This window comes from Achroia grisella, unplaced genomic scaffold, assembly GCF_030625045.1.
Source record: "Achroia grisella isolate CSIRO2021 unplaced genomic scaffold, CSIRO_AGI_Agris_v1 utg4116, whole genome shotgun sequence".
Lineage (NCBI taxonomy): Eukaryota > Metazoa > Arthropoda > Insecta > Lepidoptera > Pyralidae > Achroia > Achroia grisella.
In genome coordinates this window covers 1,343,325-1,360,033 of record NW_026712845.1, presented here as the reverse complement: position 1 = coordinate 1,360,033, position 16,709 = coordinate 1,343,325, and the positions used below count along the sequence as shown (strand labels likewise).

Below are 16,709 nucleotides of genomic sequence, written 5' to 3'. Positions count from 1 at the left end.
CTATAACCAACCCCAATTTTTATTCGGATATAAATTTGTAAAAACGAACACAAATAAGCAACAACGTTTGCGGCCCGGCTAGTATCAATATAAATTACGTATAGTAAATGAATACGTAGTTGTTTTAATTGTTGGTGTAGTAACTGTAGTGGGGTACAGATAACTGGCGAGATATCATTGTCATTGCTATGACGGACCGCGCTATCATTCATACTCATATTGTGCGCAGACGCATACACTACTACAATGTGGAGTTTAAGAATTGCATTTAGTGTTAAAAATGTGAATTACTCAAAGAAATTGAGGTAAGTCTACATATCTACGAATAAAAAATAGATATATTCTATTAATCATATTTAAAAAATATTTTCACTAAATGAAAATATGTAATATGTTCATATTCGTGATATTATTTTCATAACCTATTATTTGTTAGTTTTTTCCGAACTATTCTAATGCTGTTGGTCGCAGCTGGCCTTTGCAGCTTTACCGAACGATAGGGGGTGAGTGCAGCTGGCACTCCAGAGCGCGGAGGGACTTATGGAGCGGCTGAAGGTCAACTCCTGCCTGATGGATACGTCATTTGTTACTGTATCTAACTTCTAATAAATATATATTTTTCTAATCTTTTTATCTATTCTTTCATTATTTCTTAACTTAAGTATGCATGTAGAGATGTATGTCTGCTTATTTTGTTTTCTTTTCTTATTTCGAATCCCCGATTCAAAAATAAGTAAAAGTAGGATGTGCTTGTGTGTTTGTCTGTAGCATCGTAGCTTCTTAAACAAATAGATCGATTATGATGCGGTTATTATTTCATATCATAATATAATATTTCTGGACAATTTACACAGCGCCATCTAGACCCAAGCTAAGCAGACCTTGTTATGGGCACTTGATGACTGTTAGAAATACACATACTTTTTTTAAATATACATAGTAAAACTCAGACCTATACAAATAATCATACTCACGAATACAAATATTTGTGCCGTGTGGGGAATGGAACCCGCGACCTTCAGAAGTAAAGCGGTGTGCTAAACCGCTACACCACAGATACCGTCATATTATGTCAATAAACAAGTTATAAGCAATATTAGTAATACAGACTGCTCAATTCATATATATATATATATATATGTCCACCTCCAAGTCTGCAGCAGTGCAATGATATCCGGTGTCTGTGCTATATGCCTATCATAATTATTTCTTTGAGAGAAATCGCTATAAACAAACTTAGTTTTGCATTCAGATATTTGTTCTTTATGAAAATTCAAATAACATGCATGAAAATTCAAATTAAAACATATTTACCTTATGTATTTAGAACTCTACAACCGATACAAACAATCACACATATTTATACATACATTATTGCACCGTGCAATCGAACCCGCGACCATCGGAAGGAAGCAGTGTGCTAAACAGATAAATCATCGAGGCCGTCAATTAATTTAAAAATAAATACATGTTCTTGTGTTTTAGGGCAGTCCGTCAAATCCAATCAGGTGTTAAGGACAGCTATCTGAACAACCCGGGAACTGAACCGCTGACTATTGCGACATTTGGAGACGTGCTGGCGGAGACTGCGCACAAATACCCCGGAAGAGTAGCCATACGGTCAGTCCACGAAAATGTTACTATAACATATGAACAATTGTTAAATCAGGTAATTACACTAAACTATGATATAAATATGTTCTGTGTGCGCTGTAGCGTGGTGCGACTGACAGTTACTAATTTTACATTTAACAATTGCTACATTTAAGTTATTAATGATATAATATATTACCAATGTGTACAGCTGAAATACTAAGTCATAATTTGTAATCGCGGCAAATTTTAATAGTGAAACGAAACGTTAATTAAACTGTCACCCGCACCATGCTACAGCGCACATGGTATAATTATATTTATAAACTTATTAAACTTTACTTTTCTAAAATAAAAGTAGCCTAAGTTACTCCTTATTATATCACCAGCCAAAAAAAAGTCCCGTCAAAATCGGTTCAGCCATTTCAGAGATTAGTCGGAACTAACAGACAGAAAGACAAAAATTCTGAAAAATGTTATTTTGGTCTATGTACCCTATTTATATTCATATGCATGTAGTAAAAAACGGTCATTTCAATATTACAAACAGACACTCCAATTTTATTTATATGCATAGATAAACAACATTTAGTTAAAAGAGCAATACGCAGGAATCTTGCCCATTCTTCTAGTGAGTAAACACTTGACAAGATGACTAGAAGAAGGGGCAAGATAGAATCAATATTACATAAGTTCATTATAGTTGTAAACGATAAACAACATTTATTCAAAAGAGCAATACGCAAATTTCTTGATAGTTCTTCTTGTGAATTTGCTTACCAAATGAGTGGTAGAAACCAAAAAATATTATTTGACTATTCAAAAATGCTTATATATAGTTTATTTCACAAACAAAAAACAGTATTTCTATTGTGTCAATATTTTAAAAATAGTAATATTTATTTATACAACAGCAATTAATTTATACAAAAATATGTATTAGTGTATAAAGTAGCTAACCTGGAAAACCTTTTGCTTAGGGATATAACAAAATAGCATGCAACCTATTCATGGACCTACAAAAAATATACATCAAAAATTTCATGAAATTCACTCAGTAGATTTCGTAGGAGTTTAATGGCAAACACTAATTTGAAATGACATTCAAAGGAAATATCCACTAAGAAATTGATTTTAAAAACCTCAATTATAAATAAATCGTAGCCTGTACCAAAACTCTTGAGAGACAGTTAGTGTTGTATATTTAATAAAAATCTATATGTATTTGTTTGTTTGTTCATATTTATTCATATTTTCGTAATATTTTCCTATCGTTCAAGCAATAGCGAAGAGATTTTCTCAATTTATAATTGATATTACTGCCTATTGGCCCGGGTTCCTACCAACATGCTCCCCACTTACATGAAGGTGGACTACTGGCCGAAGAGTGTGGTCTACCGTGGCAGATTGCCGTCGTCTGTGCCGTGATCACACGGACCATTTCAATATATCCATATTCTTTTATTATATTAATTAGTTTTATAAAATTAATTCATATATACGTTAGTCTATAAGGTATTCATAATATGGGCCTCCAGAAAAATCAAAATTATTTCTGTAAATCTACAGTAATGTGTCGGATACCATCTAGTTATTATGGTTGCATAGTTACAGTATAAATAATAACAACGAGATTCAAATGAATATTAAAGATTCCAACATCAAAAGAATATTAATGAGTAAACTAATAATTTATTGCCTCATAAAAATATTTAATTATTTTTAAACTTTGTTTTTTCAGTCAGCTTAAAACTATTTCTTTAAATTATGAATAGATAGGTTTTCCAGATGAAAGTATATTCGTTTAAATCTTTAATATAATCTACAGCCTAAACAGATTGCTAGAGTACAATGAATACACTTTTCAGATATCTTTATAATAGAAATAGAAATAACTGTGACCGCCCCAAATTGTGGGAAGTGGCAATTATTGCCTATACACATGAAAACACCACGAACATCATAAAATGAACTATAACCACTCTGCTGTTCATTAAAATGTTGTTATTGCTGAGAAGTAACTTGTTATACCATAACTCAGGAGTTGGAGCCCCCTCATTTCGCGGGTTTTTGTGATCTGCACTCGCCTCTTATTATTCGGTGAAGCTGCATAATGCCAGCTGCGGCCAACAGCATTAGAACAGATCCAAAAGAAAATTATATTTCATCGTTAGTTCAATATAATTTGTTAATATAAATCGTTTCACTCTACAATATCATATCACTCACAGTTAGGTATTCTACTAGTATCTGTTGTGGGATACATCAGATACTAGTAGAATACCTAACTGTCTATCAGCTTCATGACGACGCCAATTCTTCACTATCTACATACAATTCTACACGTATCTTATTAAATAATACAAGTATTCCAAACCCGCTTACCTTGCGTTGAGTGAACTTGTCATTCCGTAGTACTATTATTACTACCATAACAATATAGTAACATTTAAGATACCTCTGCTTAGCTTGGAACTATAATAGATAGCGCTGAGAGAAATTGTCTTGAGATATTATTATTATTAACCTGGAATATCACTGGTAAATCGCAATCTATATCCGTTCATAACTTATAAAGCAAGCAGTTTGGAAGCAGTTGAAATAGACGAGACTGAAGTACCCCCCTACATAGTATAATAGATGAGTTATTGTTAAAATGGGGTTGTTAGTAATGGGGACTAATGAACCTACTGCTAGCTATGTACCATGTCAGGTTGATCTCTACGTGGTTCCCCCTAAATCCATCTAGGCCAATCTACTTTTGTGTATTATTTAATTTGATTTTTTCAGGCGGACTCTTTAGGATGTGCATTACGAGCTCAGGGCCTACAGAAGGGCGATAGATTGGGACTGTGGAGTCCTAACACAGCTGCGTGGCTCGTAGCCGCCGTAGCAGCGGCCCGTGTTGGAATCATATCAGTAAGATTTGTTACAATATTAATATACAATATCATTCTATTAATACGTGAAACAAAACAATTTGTATCCATTTTTATGAAAATTGCGCGAATGGAGGAGTATGAAATTTCGCACACCCTTAATACCTATAGAGAAGGAGTGCAGAATGTTAAATATTTTTTTTATAATTACGCATAAAAAATACTTTAAATCAAATAAACAAACATTATACGTACTACCATCTATTTGACACCACACGCCAAATACCATGATAGCTTCGAATTTCGACCACTGACCGACCACGTAGGTACCGTACGTTATATCATAATCACTAACCTGGATTTTTTTTTATTAACCAGTACTTCAATGTTTTAAAAGAGACCATATTTGATAACCCTATGTTGATTAACAGTATTAATTATACCTACACATATATATAGATAAATTAACATATTTTTAGGTATTACTGAATCCCGTATACGAAAAATCGGAGCTAAGTTTTTGTATAAAAAAAACAGGACTGAAGGGAATATTAATAAGTGACAAGTTACCGAACAAAGACTACTACGGCATGCTACGAGAAATGATACCTGAACTGCAAACATCTACACCAGGCGCTCTGAAATCTGAAGCGTTTCCTACGTTAACTTCAATTATTAATGGCGGGAAAGAACAGCTATCGTAAGTATATTCGAGTCATGGCAATTTATATATTTTTATACATATAGAAACAGGCCGTATATTTAACAGATATTTAAAAAATTAATGCACACACCAACACACACACAGCCTTCGATATTCACGTCCTCTATAAAACTGTAGTACATTACTTAGCTCTACTGTTATATATTTCTGCAGTACATGCAATATAAGGTATTTTTGTTTTTTTTACACATGAATTATTCTTTTTTTCAAACTGATCCCTAATGTTTTTGAAAATATACTGTCGCTTATGTTCATCAGGTGGTTCATCAGATGATGTAGGATTATAATGGATTTGGAGAAGAATTTTTCAAATCGGTCCAGTAGTTTCGGAGCATATTGAATGTGAATAATGAAAATTTTCCTTTTTATAATATTACCATAACAGGTATATTCTTTTCAATACACATCCTTATATTAGTAATGTAATAGTTGGTTATGAATAAAAGCGGTACTTTAATATTATTTTATGTGTCTAGTTCAAAAGATATAAAGATAATATAAAGTCTATTAAAATATAGACATAGATTACATAACTGATATTAAGATGTTTTCCCTAATATGTGAAATTGAATGTTAACATAAGTAATTGTATGTAATATTATGTTATCTGTGGTAGTTGTTAATAAACATAATGATAAGGTTAATTGTGAACTTATTATTTTATTACCGCTGTATTGAAATGCGATTTCGATAACGATTTTTATATAAATAACGTCTTAAAGTCAAAGTCAGAACCTTTTTTCATAGAGATAGGTCAGGTAAAACGAAGTTTACGTGAATTTTATTATATGTTCGAAGCCCAAGGTAGGTTCATCATCCAGTAATTTCCATCCTGGAGAAATAAGTATGTGTAACTCCGTACCTCTGTAATTTCACCCTTATAAAGCAAGCAGCTTGGCGGCAGAAACGGGTAAGAAAATGTACACAAGTAGACAACTTTGAAGTCTATCGGTTAAATTATGTGTCATTTAGAATATATATATATATTCTTAAAAAGATTAGAAGTGGTAGATTTTCAGTGACTATATCTGATTGTCGGTTAGGGGTCTACGTTTTAGGAGCCAGCTTTCTAGAAGGAAGCCAGTATTGAGCTAAACTAACCGAATTTAGCACTCATTCAGTTGACTAACAAGTCATGGAAAATAAGTGAAATAAATTTATTCTCGTTTGAAGATAAGATTATTATTTATTTATGGTGTGAATATATTTGTATAAATAATATTACTGTTTGGTTTCAGTGGTACTTTGTCATATGATTCCTTGATTACACATAACAACAATGATGTCAATAAATATGGCGCAGAAGTGAAACCCGAAGATGGTTGTCTCATCCACCTTACATCTGGCACAACAGGTATTATTATATATTTAATAAATATTTTTTTTTAAATATTAAAATAGTATTGCCTTCAATAAAAAAGCAATTACTTATAATCGTATCAATATGAATGACTAAAGATATCATATAATACTTGTCTATATTTATTAATAGTTGATATTTAATACATTTAGTCTTTTTAAAAGCAACAAAAGCTAAAAATCTGTATAGTATAACGCAAAAACCACTGCATGGAATTAAATGCCATTTTCATTTATGTAAGTCGAATAGCAAACAAATTTTTTAGTATGTGGTTTATTTTCAGTAAAGTAAAAAGTTGCAAATAAAGTTCTCTTTATTACGTTGTATCTACTAAGATTGACAGCTGGGGGATTAATTTTAAAATAACACTAATTTACCATTAGCTAAATCGCATCAGAAAATCACTACATTTTACATATATATACCTAAAAACTACTTTATACACTTTGAGCGACTAAGTTCATCAATTGTATGTCGTGTAGCCAAACTATTTTTTTTTATGCAATTGAAATGACGAACAAGATTCTGACCTCTGATGGTAGGACTCGGATCGGATTGGCATCGGATCATCAGACATTACGATAAGACAGCATTTCGAATAAGCGGTAGATTAAAAAAAGTATACCTACTGCAGAACAATATGATATTCCTTGCTAGGGATGGTAGAAGGGTGGGTCGCTAGTTCCGATAATTTCACAATCGTATTATTTCAATATCGATAAGCGAATTTGTGTCGAATATTTTCTTTTTATAGACTTGTATATCAATTATCATTATAGGTGAACCAAAAGCAGCATTAGATTCACACATAAACGTAGTCAACAATACGTACTTCATAGGGAAAAGGAATTCTCTCCACGAGGAACATCAACGAGTATGTGTACAGGTATGCTAAATATCAGAATAAGGTTTAGTTCAAAACATTCTCCACTTCAAAACTGCGTACTATACTAACAACAAAATAAGAAGGAGCGACAGGTATCTTGGAGTCAAGAGGCGTAATGGTCGTGAGATCAAATTTGGCGGACATGTAAAAGGAAAACGTGTTAATTATATTTCCGACATTATCCAGAGATAGAAAGAGTGTTAATAAAGGAATATCAATCCAGAAACTATAATATCATCCTGATCATCTAGATGAATGGGAGTCCTCTACGATACGGTAGATCTTCTTTCTTCTATAAACTTTTAGCCACACACAACCACATTGTGGAATCACCTTCCAGTAATATTTCCAATCTGATACGATATCGAAACCTTCAAGAAAAGAGCTTATTTCTTCTTAACAGGCCGACAACGCACTTGCAATTACCCTGGTTTTGCACGTCCTCATGAGCGGCGGTAATCACTTACGATCAGGAGACGCAAGCTCGTTTGTCACCTATACTGGAAATGCATATTTTTACTTTAAATGATAATATATTTTTTCTACAGGCACCATTATTCCACGCCCTGGGATCGATAGTAACAACCCTGGCTGGTTTAAGGCACGGCAGTACGCTGGTTTTAGCTGCACCCACTTACAACGTCCATTCCAATATCAATGCTTGGTTCGCCGAAAAGTTAGTATCAATATCGAATGACCTTTTATGCCGTTCTGAAAAAATAAGACAACCACTATGTTAAGTTGAAGTACTATAATTCACACAGCGCCATCTAGTTCCAAGCTAAGAAAAGCTTGTGTTATTGATAGTAAAGCTAATAAATGTACTTATATTATACTAGCTGTACTCGCGGTTTCACCGACCTGAAGTTTGTAGCCTATATGTTATTCTGATGTATAAACTATATTACTGTAAAGTTTCATCAAATCCGTTCAGTAATATTCAAAATTGTTAATTAAACCAAAAAATGAGAACTGGCCGAGAATATTTCTAACATTAAGTACTGCTTTTGTACCATGTTTTCTTTCGACAATATACATAACTAAAAAAAACACACAGATGCACAATCATCACGGGTACACCCACGATGTATATAGACTTGTTGGCTCAAATGAAAATCAAAGGGGAGACTCCACCACCTCTGCGGTTGGCGATGGCAGCCGGCGCACCCTGCAGTCCGCAGCTTATCAAGAATATGCAACAATATCTGAACACTGAATCCGTTAAGGTAACTGTAATATTCATTTATTTGTTATTTCATTTAGTTGTTATCTCCATAATATCGATTCATTAGCGAAAGCTCCACATCTTAACTCCGTAGGGAATAAAGTTTGAAAATGTTAAAACATATTTATTGAACAATGCACTAAACGATTACTTAAATGACAAACATGCATATCAATAGTTGTTCATGCACGGGTTTTTCACCTATATAAGTGTAAGATCTAAATAAACTGGCTTTAAAAACAGAATTTTGTTTAGTTTCTTGCCAGTTCTTCACAATTAAATCTATATACAGAAAGGGACGGTAGAGAAAAAACTTATATCACTACAAAAAACTTAGCTTTTGTTGTAGTTTTATTTTATTCATATATAGGTAAAAGTAAGAAGATTTGGTATACGGAGAAAATATATTATATTCGGATAGTATTGACGTAACATGAATGTTATAAAAACAAGAATGTAAATAAAAATAAATAAAATAACTATAATATCAAATACAAATTTAGAATATATAATACATTTCTGATAAGGGAGTTACAACTTTCTTAAGCTGCTAAAATGTCCAACATGAATAAATATTTTTTTATTTCATTTGATTAAACAAAATATCCCGCCTTTTCAGCCTCACGATCCTCCTCACGAGTTAACAAACACTCTAATATTACAGAAACAATAGATGTTTGTTTCTTCATTACTTATTTAAGATTTATGTATATACCTAGAGATACATTTAATAAAAGATTTATTACAGAGTCGTCTGCATGGGTACTTCTGTCTCAACTATTTCAGTCGTCAAGCAGATTGCTTTGTTTCTCTATTCTATATTAGTCTTAAATTTTTTGACAATTATAATGATTACATTTTTATCCCATCCTATTACCTAAACCCATCATAGTCCAATATTGCATCATCACGAGAAAAGTCGATTTATTTTTGTTGAAGAAAATCATAATATTTATTACTTTTTACAGGCTTTGTATGGACTGACGGAAACTACAGCTTCTGTATTCCAGTCTTTGCCAGGAGATAGCACTGAACTGGTCTCCGAGACTGTTGGATATATACAAGATCATGTTGAAGTTAAGGTAAAATATTTAAAATACTTTTTCATTACTCGATATAGCAATTGCCTATCGATGTCTCTTGAGTTAGTTGCTTCCATTTGTCCATCTAACCCGGCAAAGATTGCTTTGCTATATAAATTAAAGTACTAATATTATTATTAAAAATAGAGGTTGACGGTAGAAGAGTGAAAATATAGGGTTCTATGTACTATGTACCGAAGCATAAAAATTTTAATTACAAAAGGAAATTTTGGGGTGGACCGTCCTTATTATGCAATTGTATGAAAGATAGATTACGTCCTATTCTGGGACCTACTGAATATACACACAAAATTTTATAAAAATCGGTCAAGCCGTTTTATTAGCGTTTTGTTAAAAACACTGCAACGAGAGAATTTTGTTATATATTAGATTTCCAAAATGTAAGGGCAGGGATTTTTTAAAATAGAAGTGAGAAAATGTTGGAACGCTTGGTATAGCACAATGAACTTATGAATATTATTATAGAAGAAATTCGTGTCGTATCAACATTTAAAAAAAATAATGGAAAATCGTGTAAAATCGTAAGAATGCGCCTCTTAAACTATTCAGGAATGGATAAAATACTCGACTGATTTTAAAGGAAAAAAGAAATTTACAACTATAGACTTATACATTATCAGTAAGTTATATGGGGGATATAAATATCTGGCTGAGAACAAATTTTTTAAAATTAAAATTTAAAAAATTTTTTTCTCAGCAATTATTATTGCACAAAAACAAACCCGGGGTGGGTCACCAGTGCCTAATATATGAGTACAAGGTTTAACAAAATTTTTAATTCACAACAATAAATATTTTGGTATCGTGTATGCAACATTAAGACAACTAGGGGTTTATTTCGTAAGGGAATTTCTTATTCGTTCCGTTCAGGGGTTCACATATATTTATTTTATACTTTAGGTCGTCGACGACAATGGTAAAACTGTACCCTTCGGCAGTCCTGGTGAGTTAGTGGTTCGAGGCTACCTCATCATGAGCGGCTACTGGGATGAACCTGAGAAAACGCGAAAGGCTTTTTATGAAGACGGATGGTTTAGGACAGGGTAGGTATTTCGCTTGTTTTGATACTGACAATTCCAAACACAGATTTTTAAATAACACTAATAAACAGGTAGACCTACTTATAATTATTCGTACTAGCTAGCTTTTTAAAAAAAAAGATCTTTACAATCAGCCAACACTATAATATTTGTAAAATTTGTATGTATGACATTGAGGGGGATGCATCTGAAGATGAGTCACAATGCGAGTTTCAAGGCATTTGTAGCCGGGTCCCCACCAACGTGCTGCCCACCTTCATGAAGGAGGACTACTGACCGAAGGGCCATATCCTTTGTCGGCGCTATAATATCAATATCTTAGTTTTAAAATATTATTTTATATGTATGTTAGTTTATGTTTATGTATTCATAATAATATGGGCCTAGTTGCCTTAAATAAATAAATACATAAACCATTATGTTAACATAATGGTTATCATTATGAATAGAGTAATATACAGTCAGAAAAGTTAGATTATAATAATGATTATTATTTATTAACCCCAGATGACTAATGAAGTGTACAGAGACAACCGAATGCAATTAATTTCAATTATTAAAATGTTATTAGTTAATAATAAACTTTAAATATTGTTCATCAGTGACAAATTTACGATAAGCGAAGACGGATACGGTAGGATAGTGGGACGGTTGAAGGATATTATCGTAAGAGGAGGCGAGAACATCGCGCCCAAGGAGATTGAAGACCTGCTGAACACGCATCCAGATATAATCGATAGTCAGGTAACAAATCTAGTAGCTAACTGCCAGTAACATTTTGCAGAAACTTTTTTTTATTTAGGCTGATGTCCCATTTGATGGAAAGAATTCTATTTAACACATTTACTCAATTTTATGATACATCACTACATATACACATGTTTCTTCCGTTCTAATTCGTACAATTAACTTACTTAATAATTATATTATATTTAGTATTATTAATCTTTATTTTATTTAAAACAAATTTATTACAAGCGTCACTAATGCTGTCTTTCAAATAATGACTTACTGGAATTGTCACTCTGTACTGACCTTAAACTTTTGTTACTTAAGATTTAATTTCATATGCCTGTAGATAGTTGGAGTTGCAGACGAGAGGTTAGGTGAAGAATTGTGTGCTGTGGTACGAGTCCGCGAAGGAACAGCTGTCACGCTGGACGATCTGAGGCAGCACTGCACCGGACACCTGGCCAAATTTAAGATACCCAGAATCCTGAAAGTCATAGACGAATTCCCAAAAACGACGTCCGGGAAAATACAGAAATATAAGTTGAAAGAGATCATTGAGGCTGGTAAATTGTGATAATTGTAGATAGCATAATTTTTAAGGTACTAAATAATATGTATAATAAACAATATATACATACCAGATACATATAAACACAGAGCACTATGTTCCATAAGTTTTTATTTTTATTCCTAAATTCTTTTAATTTTTAATCAATTATTTTCATGACTTGTTTCATATTAAGACTCATTTCGAACTTATAATTACGCCAGGGGTCCAAAATGATAGCTCACAATGGTTACCATAATTAATGTAAATTACAGAGAGTAAATGTAATGTAAATCACAAGAACGTGGCATTTCAGTAAAATAAATACAAAACCATAATAGTGAAAATATTGCAAAATTAGATAATGAGATTCATTAAAAATACTACTGATAAAATTGTTTATCTAAAATGTTTTTTAATCACACGGCCAAAATTAGATTAGAAGTAATCTAGAACGATGAGCAACGTAGGATATAATGTAATTATTTTATGATGTAAAAGAATTTTCGAAAATTTCAAATTAACAACTCCACGCATGTGAAACCGGGGTTTTACTAGTTATCTATGGACATTTGTTATCTAGAGACAATAATACGACCAGAGAAAACATTTGTGTAACTAAGTATAATTATCCATTATGCAGTTTACATAACAGTGTTATCCAACACTATCAAATATCAAATCCCTTATCGCACACACTAAATACAGATTACAACATTCACATGGATAATCTATACAAACTTATCGTGTTTCTTTTTATTTTAAATCTTGGTATAAAAATATAGATAGACATTTTCACATTAAGGTAAAGCAAGACATTATGCCATTTCCTATAGAAGACAAAATCTACGATACATTTTTTGTATTATAATGTTGAACAAACTGGTAAAACAACCACGAATATAGGTAGCATCCGATTTTAGAGCAACTTCACGAGATCAACATTAAGTAAATGTAACTGTAAATGTAACATTAAGTAAATATGTGTATTACATATTTAATTATTATTTATTTATATGTAAATTTAGCATTCCATTTGTAGTTTTGTTTAAATTGTGTTTAGTGTTAAAATTGTAGACTGTACTAATTTTCATTTATTAAAATCGAAAGTAGAGAAAGAACAATAACGTTTGCAACTTAAATGATTCCTTAGAACTTTGTATTAAAGTTATATATTTAACGTTGCTTCTTAAAAACACTGCTTTTACTTATGTTGTTGGTATACGACAAGTTGAGCATAGTAAAAGCGTTCGGAGCTCACATCGTTCTTTAAGTGATGACAATGTACGAGTATACGGCAATTATTTGCAGTAACAATGAGAGCGTTTGTAATGTTATATTGGAAACTTATTAAATTATATTATCTATATAAATAGTAAATTCATTAGAAACTCAGATCTTTCGTAAAGTATAAAACAAACAACTCATCCTTCTCTCTTCTCTTCTGCTTGCTGTGCCCAACAGGCTCCATAAGTAATCTGCTGTAAACTTAACCAGTTACTAACTACCTATTGTGAATTACGGAATGCAATGCTTCAATAAATAAATAAAATAGTAACATTATTGTGAGTATATGAATATATGAGTACAGAAGGCACTCAGATATTGTTACAATTAAGGAAGGTTCACTTAAAAATAAATATGCTGCTCATTCAAAAACATTCATTGGCTGTAGCCTTCATATTGTGATTTTGTAAGCGCGTTAATTGTACCTATTACTTATTTAAATTGTAACTCTCTGAAGAACCGGTGTACGTCTCATGATTTTTTTGTTCCATAAAGTCTGGAAAATAAACAAAATATAGTTGACTCTAATTTTTGATAAATATACTATACAGAAAAGATAAAGTTGTATGTAAGGAATAACTCGGTATTGCCGTGCAGCTTTCATTTCATAATTATCCAATTAAAGAAATTATTCCCATATCGAATAAAACTAATATATTCATAAGAGACATAGATACATCTATTAGCACCAGTACAGAAATAGTAAACACTATTGAAAAGGGACTAGATAAAAAAATAATTTTAACAAATACGCTTACCTTAAGAGCTCTTCTGAACTTGGTTGACATCAAACTGAATAGAAGGGGATTTAGTATGATACTGAACCAATTATTTATCGATGCAATACTGAGCCATAGTTCCCATCGCTGTCAATTAGAAAACATTTAAATTAGAAAAAGATAGTAATAATGAGTCACATGAAACCTCTTAATGTCCTTTCAAATATACAGTAATCTTCATGGAAGATCATGGTAACTTTACTCGAGATTATTTCACAATTGAATGGAAGCGAACTCATTTGCAACCGCTCTATACTTCATCATTTAGGTTCCAAGGTTGTAAAAAGAAGTTTTTTTGATCTAGAGGACTAAAATTTTTCTCCTGTTTCATTTGATTATAACATCCAAAGAATATGCAAGTAGTTGCGCAAATAAAATTAGTTTTAATGTTCTTGAAAGGTAAATTATTCTGATTTGTTTGGAATTGTAATTAATTATAATTTGAAACCCTAACCAATAGTTAGTCAAAAAAGTTTCTATACTTGCTATCTAAATTTTCACTAAAATTATTCGAATGTATCCAAATTAAATGTGTTATTGTACCTCAGCGAACTTTGTCAGCATCTCCGAGCTGGACATAACTAAAAGTACTCTTAACGCAAAGAATGGTAGCCAGCACACCAGGAATGACAGCGTCAGTGCTACTGAAAGCCGAAACAAGGATTAGCTAAGTAACAGCTGTTAGTTAAATAGTGATAAAACTTACATACATATTAGCTATCTACGAATGAAACTCCCGTCAAAATCGGTCCAGCCATTTCAGTGATTAACAAAAAACAACACAGACAGGCAAAACATTTTAACAGATATTAGATAAATATACATAGAGATAGGTGCATTACCACCTATCTTTTACTTAATTCAGAAGGTCTACTGTCACAGTATTGCTATTTTGTATAAAACACATTCATATATTGTTTTCTGTGGCTAGAAAATATCCACTACAGCAGAACAGTAAGCAAACTATAGACATAATATCAATAATTTTAGTTCTAGGAATACTTCATTCTTCCACAATAAAAGTAGCATAAAAAAAAATAATGTAGTTGAATAAATAAAAAAAATTGTGCTACTGAACAAATTTTAGAAACTGAAAATTCTTACCAATAAGTTTATTAACTTTGCTTCTATTGTTGCGATGATTAAAAATCCTATCTCTGGAGTCGCTTGTATGGCGCACATTCACCTTGAAAGCTATCATCGAGTACACAAATGTCATAATCCCAAGTGGTATTACGAAAGTCACCAGTCCCGAAACTGCATTGATAACTTTAGCAAGCCGTGTCGGAACTACGAAACAAATTGGAGATTGATCTGTGTTTATTAAACTCACGTTCCACAACTCTGGAAGCGTCTCTAGGATCGCTATCGTCCAAATTAAGATAATTGTTTTCATGACTCTTCTCAACACTGGTGTAGACTTCAGTAGTAAGGGATGCCAGATAGCTATATATCTTTCTATGGCTAACGTAGTCATTATCAATATGCCGTTATTCCATAATGTAACTACTAGGAAAAAGTGTATTTTGCACACTGCATTTCCTAAATCGTAGTCTTGGAAAAAGTAAAAATTTCGCATATACCAAATAATATCCACTTCAAGTAATATTCCGAAGGATACAATAAAATCTGATATTGCCAAGTTAAAGAGATAATAGTTGGTGGCTGTGTGCATATTTTTGTCCAAGTATATGACAATGCAGGTGAGGAGATTGCCCGTAACGCCGATAACGAATATAATGAGCATGGTCGCCACGTAAATTGCATGCATTACATCAGATTCCTGGGTCATAGTTTTCTGTAAAATTTGAGCCCACAATTCGTAATCAAATTCCTCGTTATGCGCTGATATATTCACCATATTTATTGCACTTGTATCTTAAAATTTTTAGTAGTGGCAATTAAGGTTGTTACAAGTTTTGGATTTTGGGAGTGGCAATTGTCACAAATTTTATATTTTAGGAGTGGCAATTGTCACAAATTCTAGACTTTGGGAGTGGCAATTGTGACAAAGTTTGGATTTTAGGACTGGCAATTGTAACAAATTTTAGATTTTGGGAGTAGCAATTATCACAATTTTATATGCGTGTTACCGGTGGCGCTGTTACCGTGATATTAAATTGCCTTGCCTTCGCAAAGACAATATTTGTCCATTATGTAATTGTTCACATAAGTGACCATGTTTGCTGCGCAAATAGATGTAAGTGACTGTTAATTGGATTAATTTTAACTCTCTACTACATATTGCAATATTCCTTAGCGAAAGCTATATATTTTGTTTGACATTTATAAAGATAAATTCTTTATTCTAACATACAATTCAGTTTGAAAACTATAAAGTTGTGACTAAATGTACGTAATAAATCATAATGTCATATATGAATAAAAAATCTGTAGGTATATATAAATAGTTGAATTAGAAAATATATATACAGTATACATATATATTAAACAAAACAAGGAGATTTAGTAAACGATACATCATTTATTCAATCAGAACTAACAATAAAATGTTTTCGGGTTTTTAACAATTTTATTAATAATAATAATTATA

The 16,709-nt window shown here is 32.1% G+C and overlaps 2 protein-coding genes across 2 annotated transcripts; one reads left to right on the top strand and one right to left on the bottom strand.

The window, feature by feature from the left end:
* Nucleotides 1-200: 200 nt before the first annotated feature.
* On the top strand, nucleotides 201-12,136 carry LOC131844654 (medium-chain acyl-CoA ligase ACSF2, mitochondrial). The gene is made up of 12 exons (XM_059193592.1): nucleotides 201-305; nucleotides 1,486-1,669; nucleotides 4,384-4,512; nucleotides 4,952-5,172; nucleotides 6,435-6,550; nucleotides 7,336-7,442; nucleotides 7,991-8,118; nucleotides 8,500-8,668; nucleotides 9,636-9,749; nucleotides 10,671-10,813; nucleotides 11,413-11,554; nucleotides 11,889-12,136. The coding sequence occupies exons 1-12, from the start codon at nucleotides 247-249 to the stop codon at nucleotides 12,114-12,116; spliced, it is 1,740 nt and encodes a 579-aa protein (XP_059049575.1). The 5' UTR covers nucleotides 201-246; the 3' UTR covers nucleotides 12,117-12,136.
* Nucleotides 12,137-13,008: 872 nt separating this feature from the next.
* On the bottom strand, nucleotides 13,009-16,016 carry LOC131844693 (neuromedin-U receptor 2-like). Its single transcript, XM_059193633.1, has 4 exons — nucleotides 15,260-16,016; nucleotides 14,699-14,799; nucleotides 14,135-14,242; nucleotides 13,009-13,047 (listed from the first exon to the last, which is right to left on the bottom strand). The coding sequence occupies exons 1-4, from the start codon at nucleotides 16,014-16,016 to the stop codon at nucleotides 13,009-13,011; spliced, it is 1,005 nt and encodes a 334-aa protein (XP_059049616.1).
* Nucleotides 16,017-16,709: the final 693 nt, after the last annotated feature.

Bases quoted from the DNA above. Each gene is read 5' to 3' on its own strand.
- LOC131844654 (XM_059193592.1), top strand. From the start codon at position 247: ATGTGGAGTTTAAGAATTGCATTTAGTGTTAAAAATGTGAATTACTCA. The intron at 306-1,485 runs GTAAGTCTACAT...CTTGTGTTTTAG, and splicing joins AATTACTCAAAGAAATTGAG to GGCAGTCCGTCAAATCCAAT. The intron at 4,513-4,951 runs GTAAGATTTGTT...ACATATTTTTAG, and splicing joins CCCGTGTTGGAATCATATCA to GTATTACTGAATCCCGTATA.
- LOC131844693 (XM_059193633.1), bottom strand. From the start codon at position 16,016: ATGGTGAATATATCAGCGCATAACGAGGAATTTGATTACGAATTGTGG. The intron at 14,800-15,259 runs GTAAGAATTTTC...TTCGGCTTTCAG, and splicing joins CAAAGTTAATAAACTTATTG to TAGCACTGACGCTGTCATTC. The intron at 14,243-14,698 runs GTACAATAACAC...TCTAATTGACAG, and splicing joins TGCTGACAAAGTTCGCTGAG to CGATGGGAACTATGGCTCAG.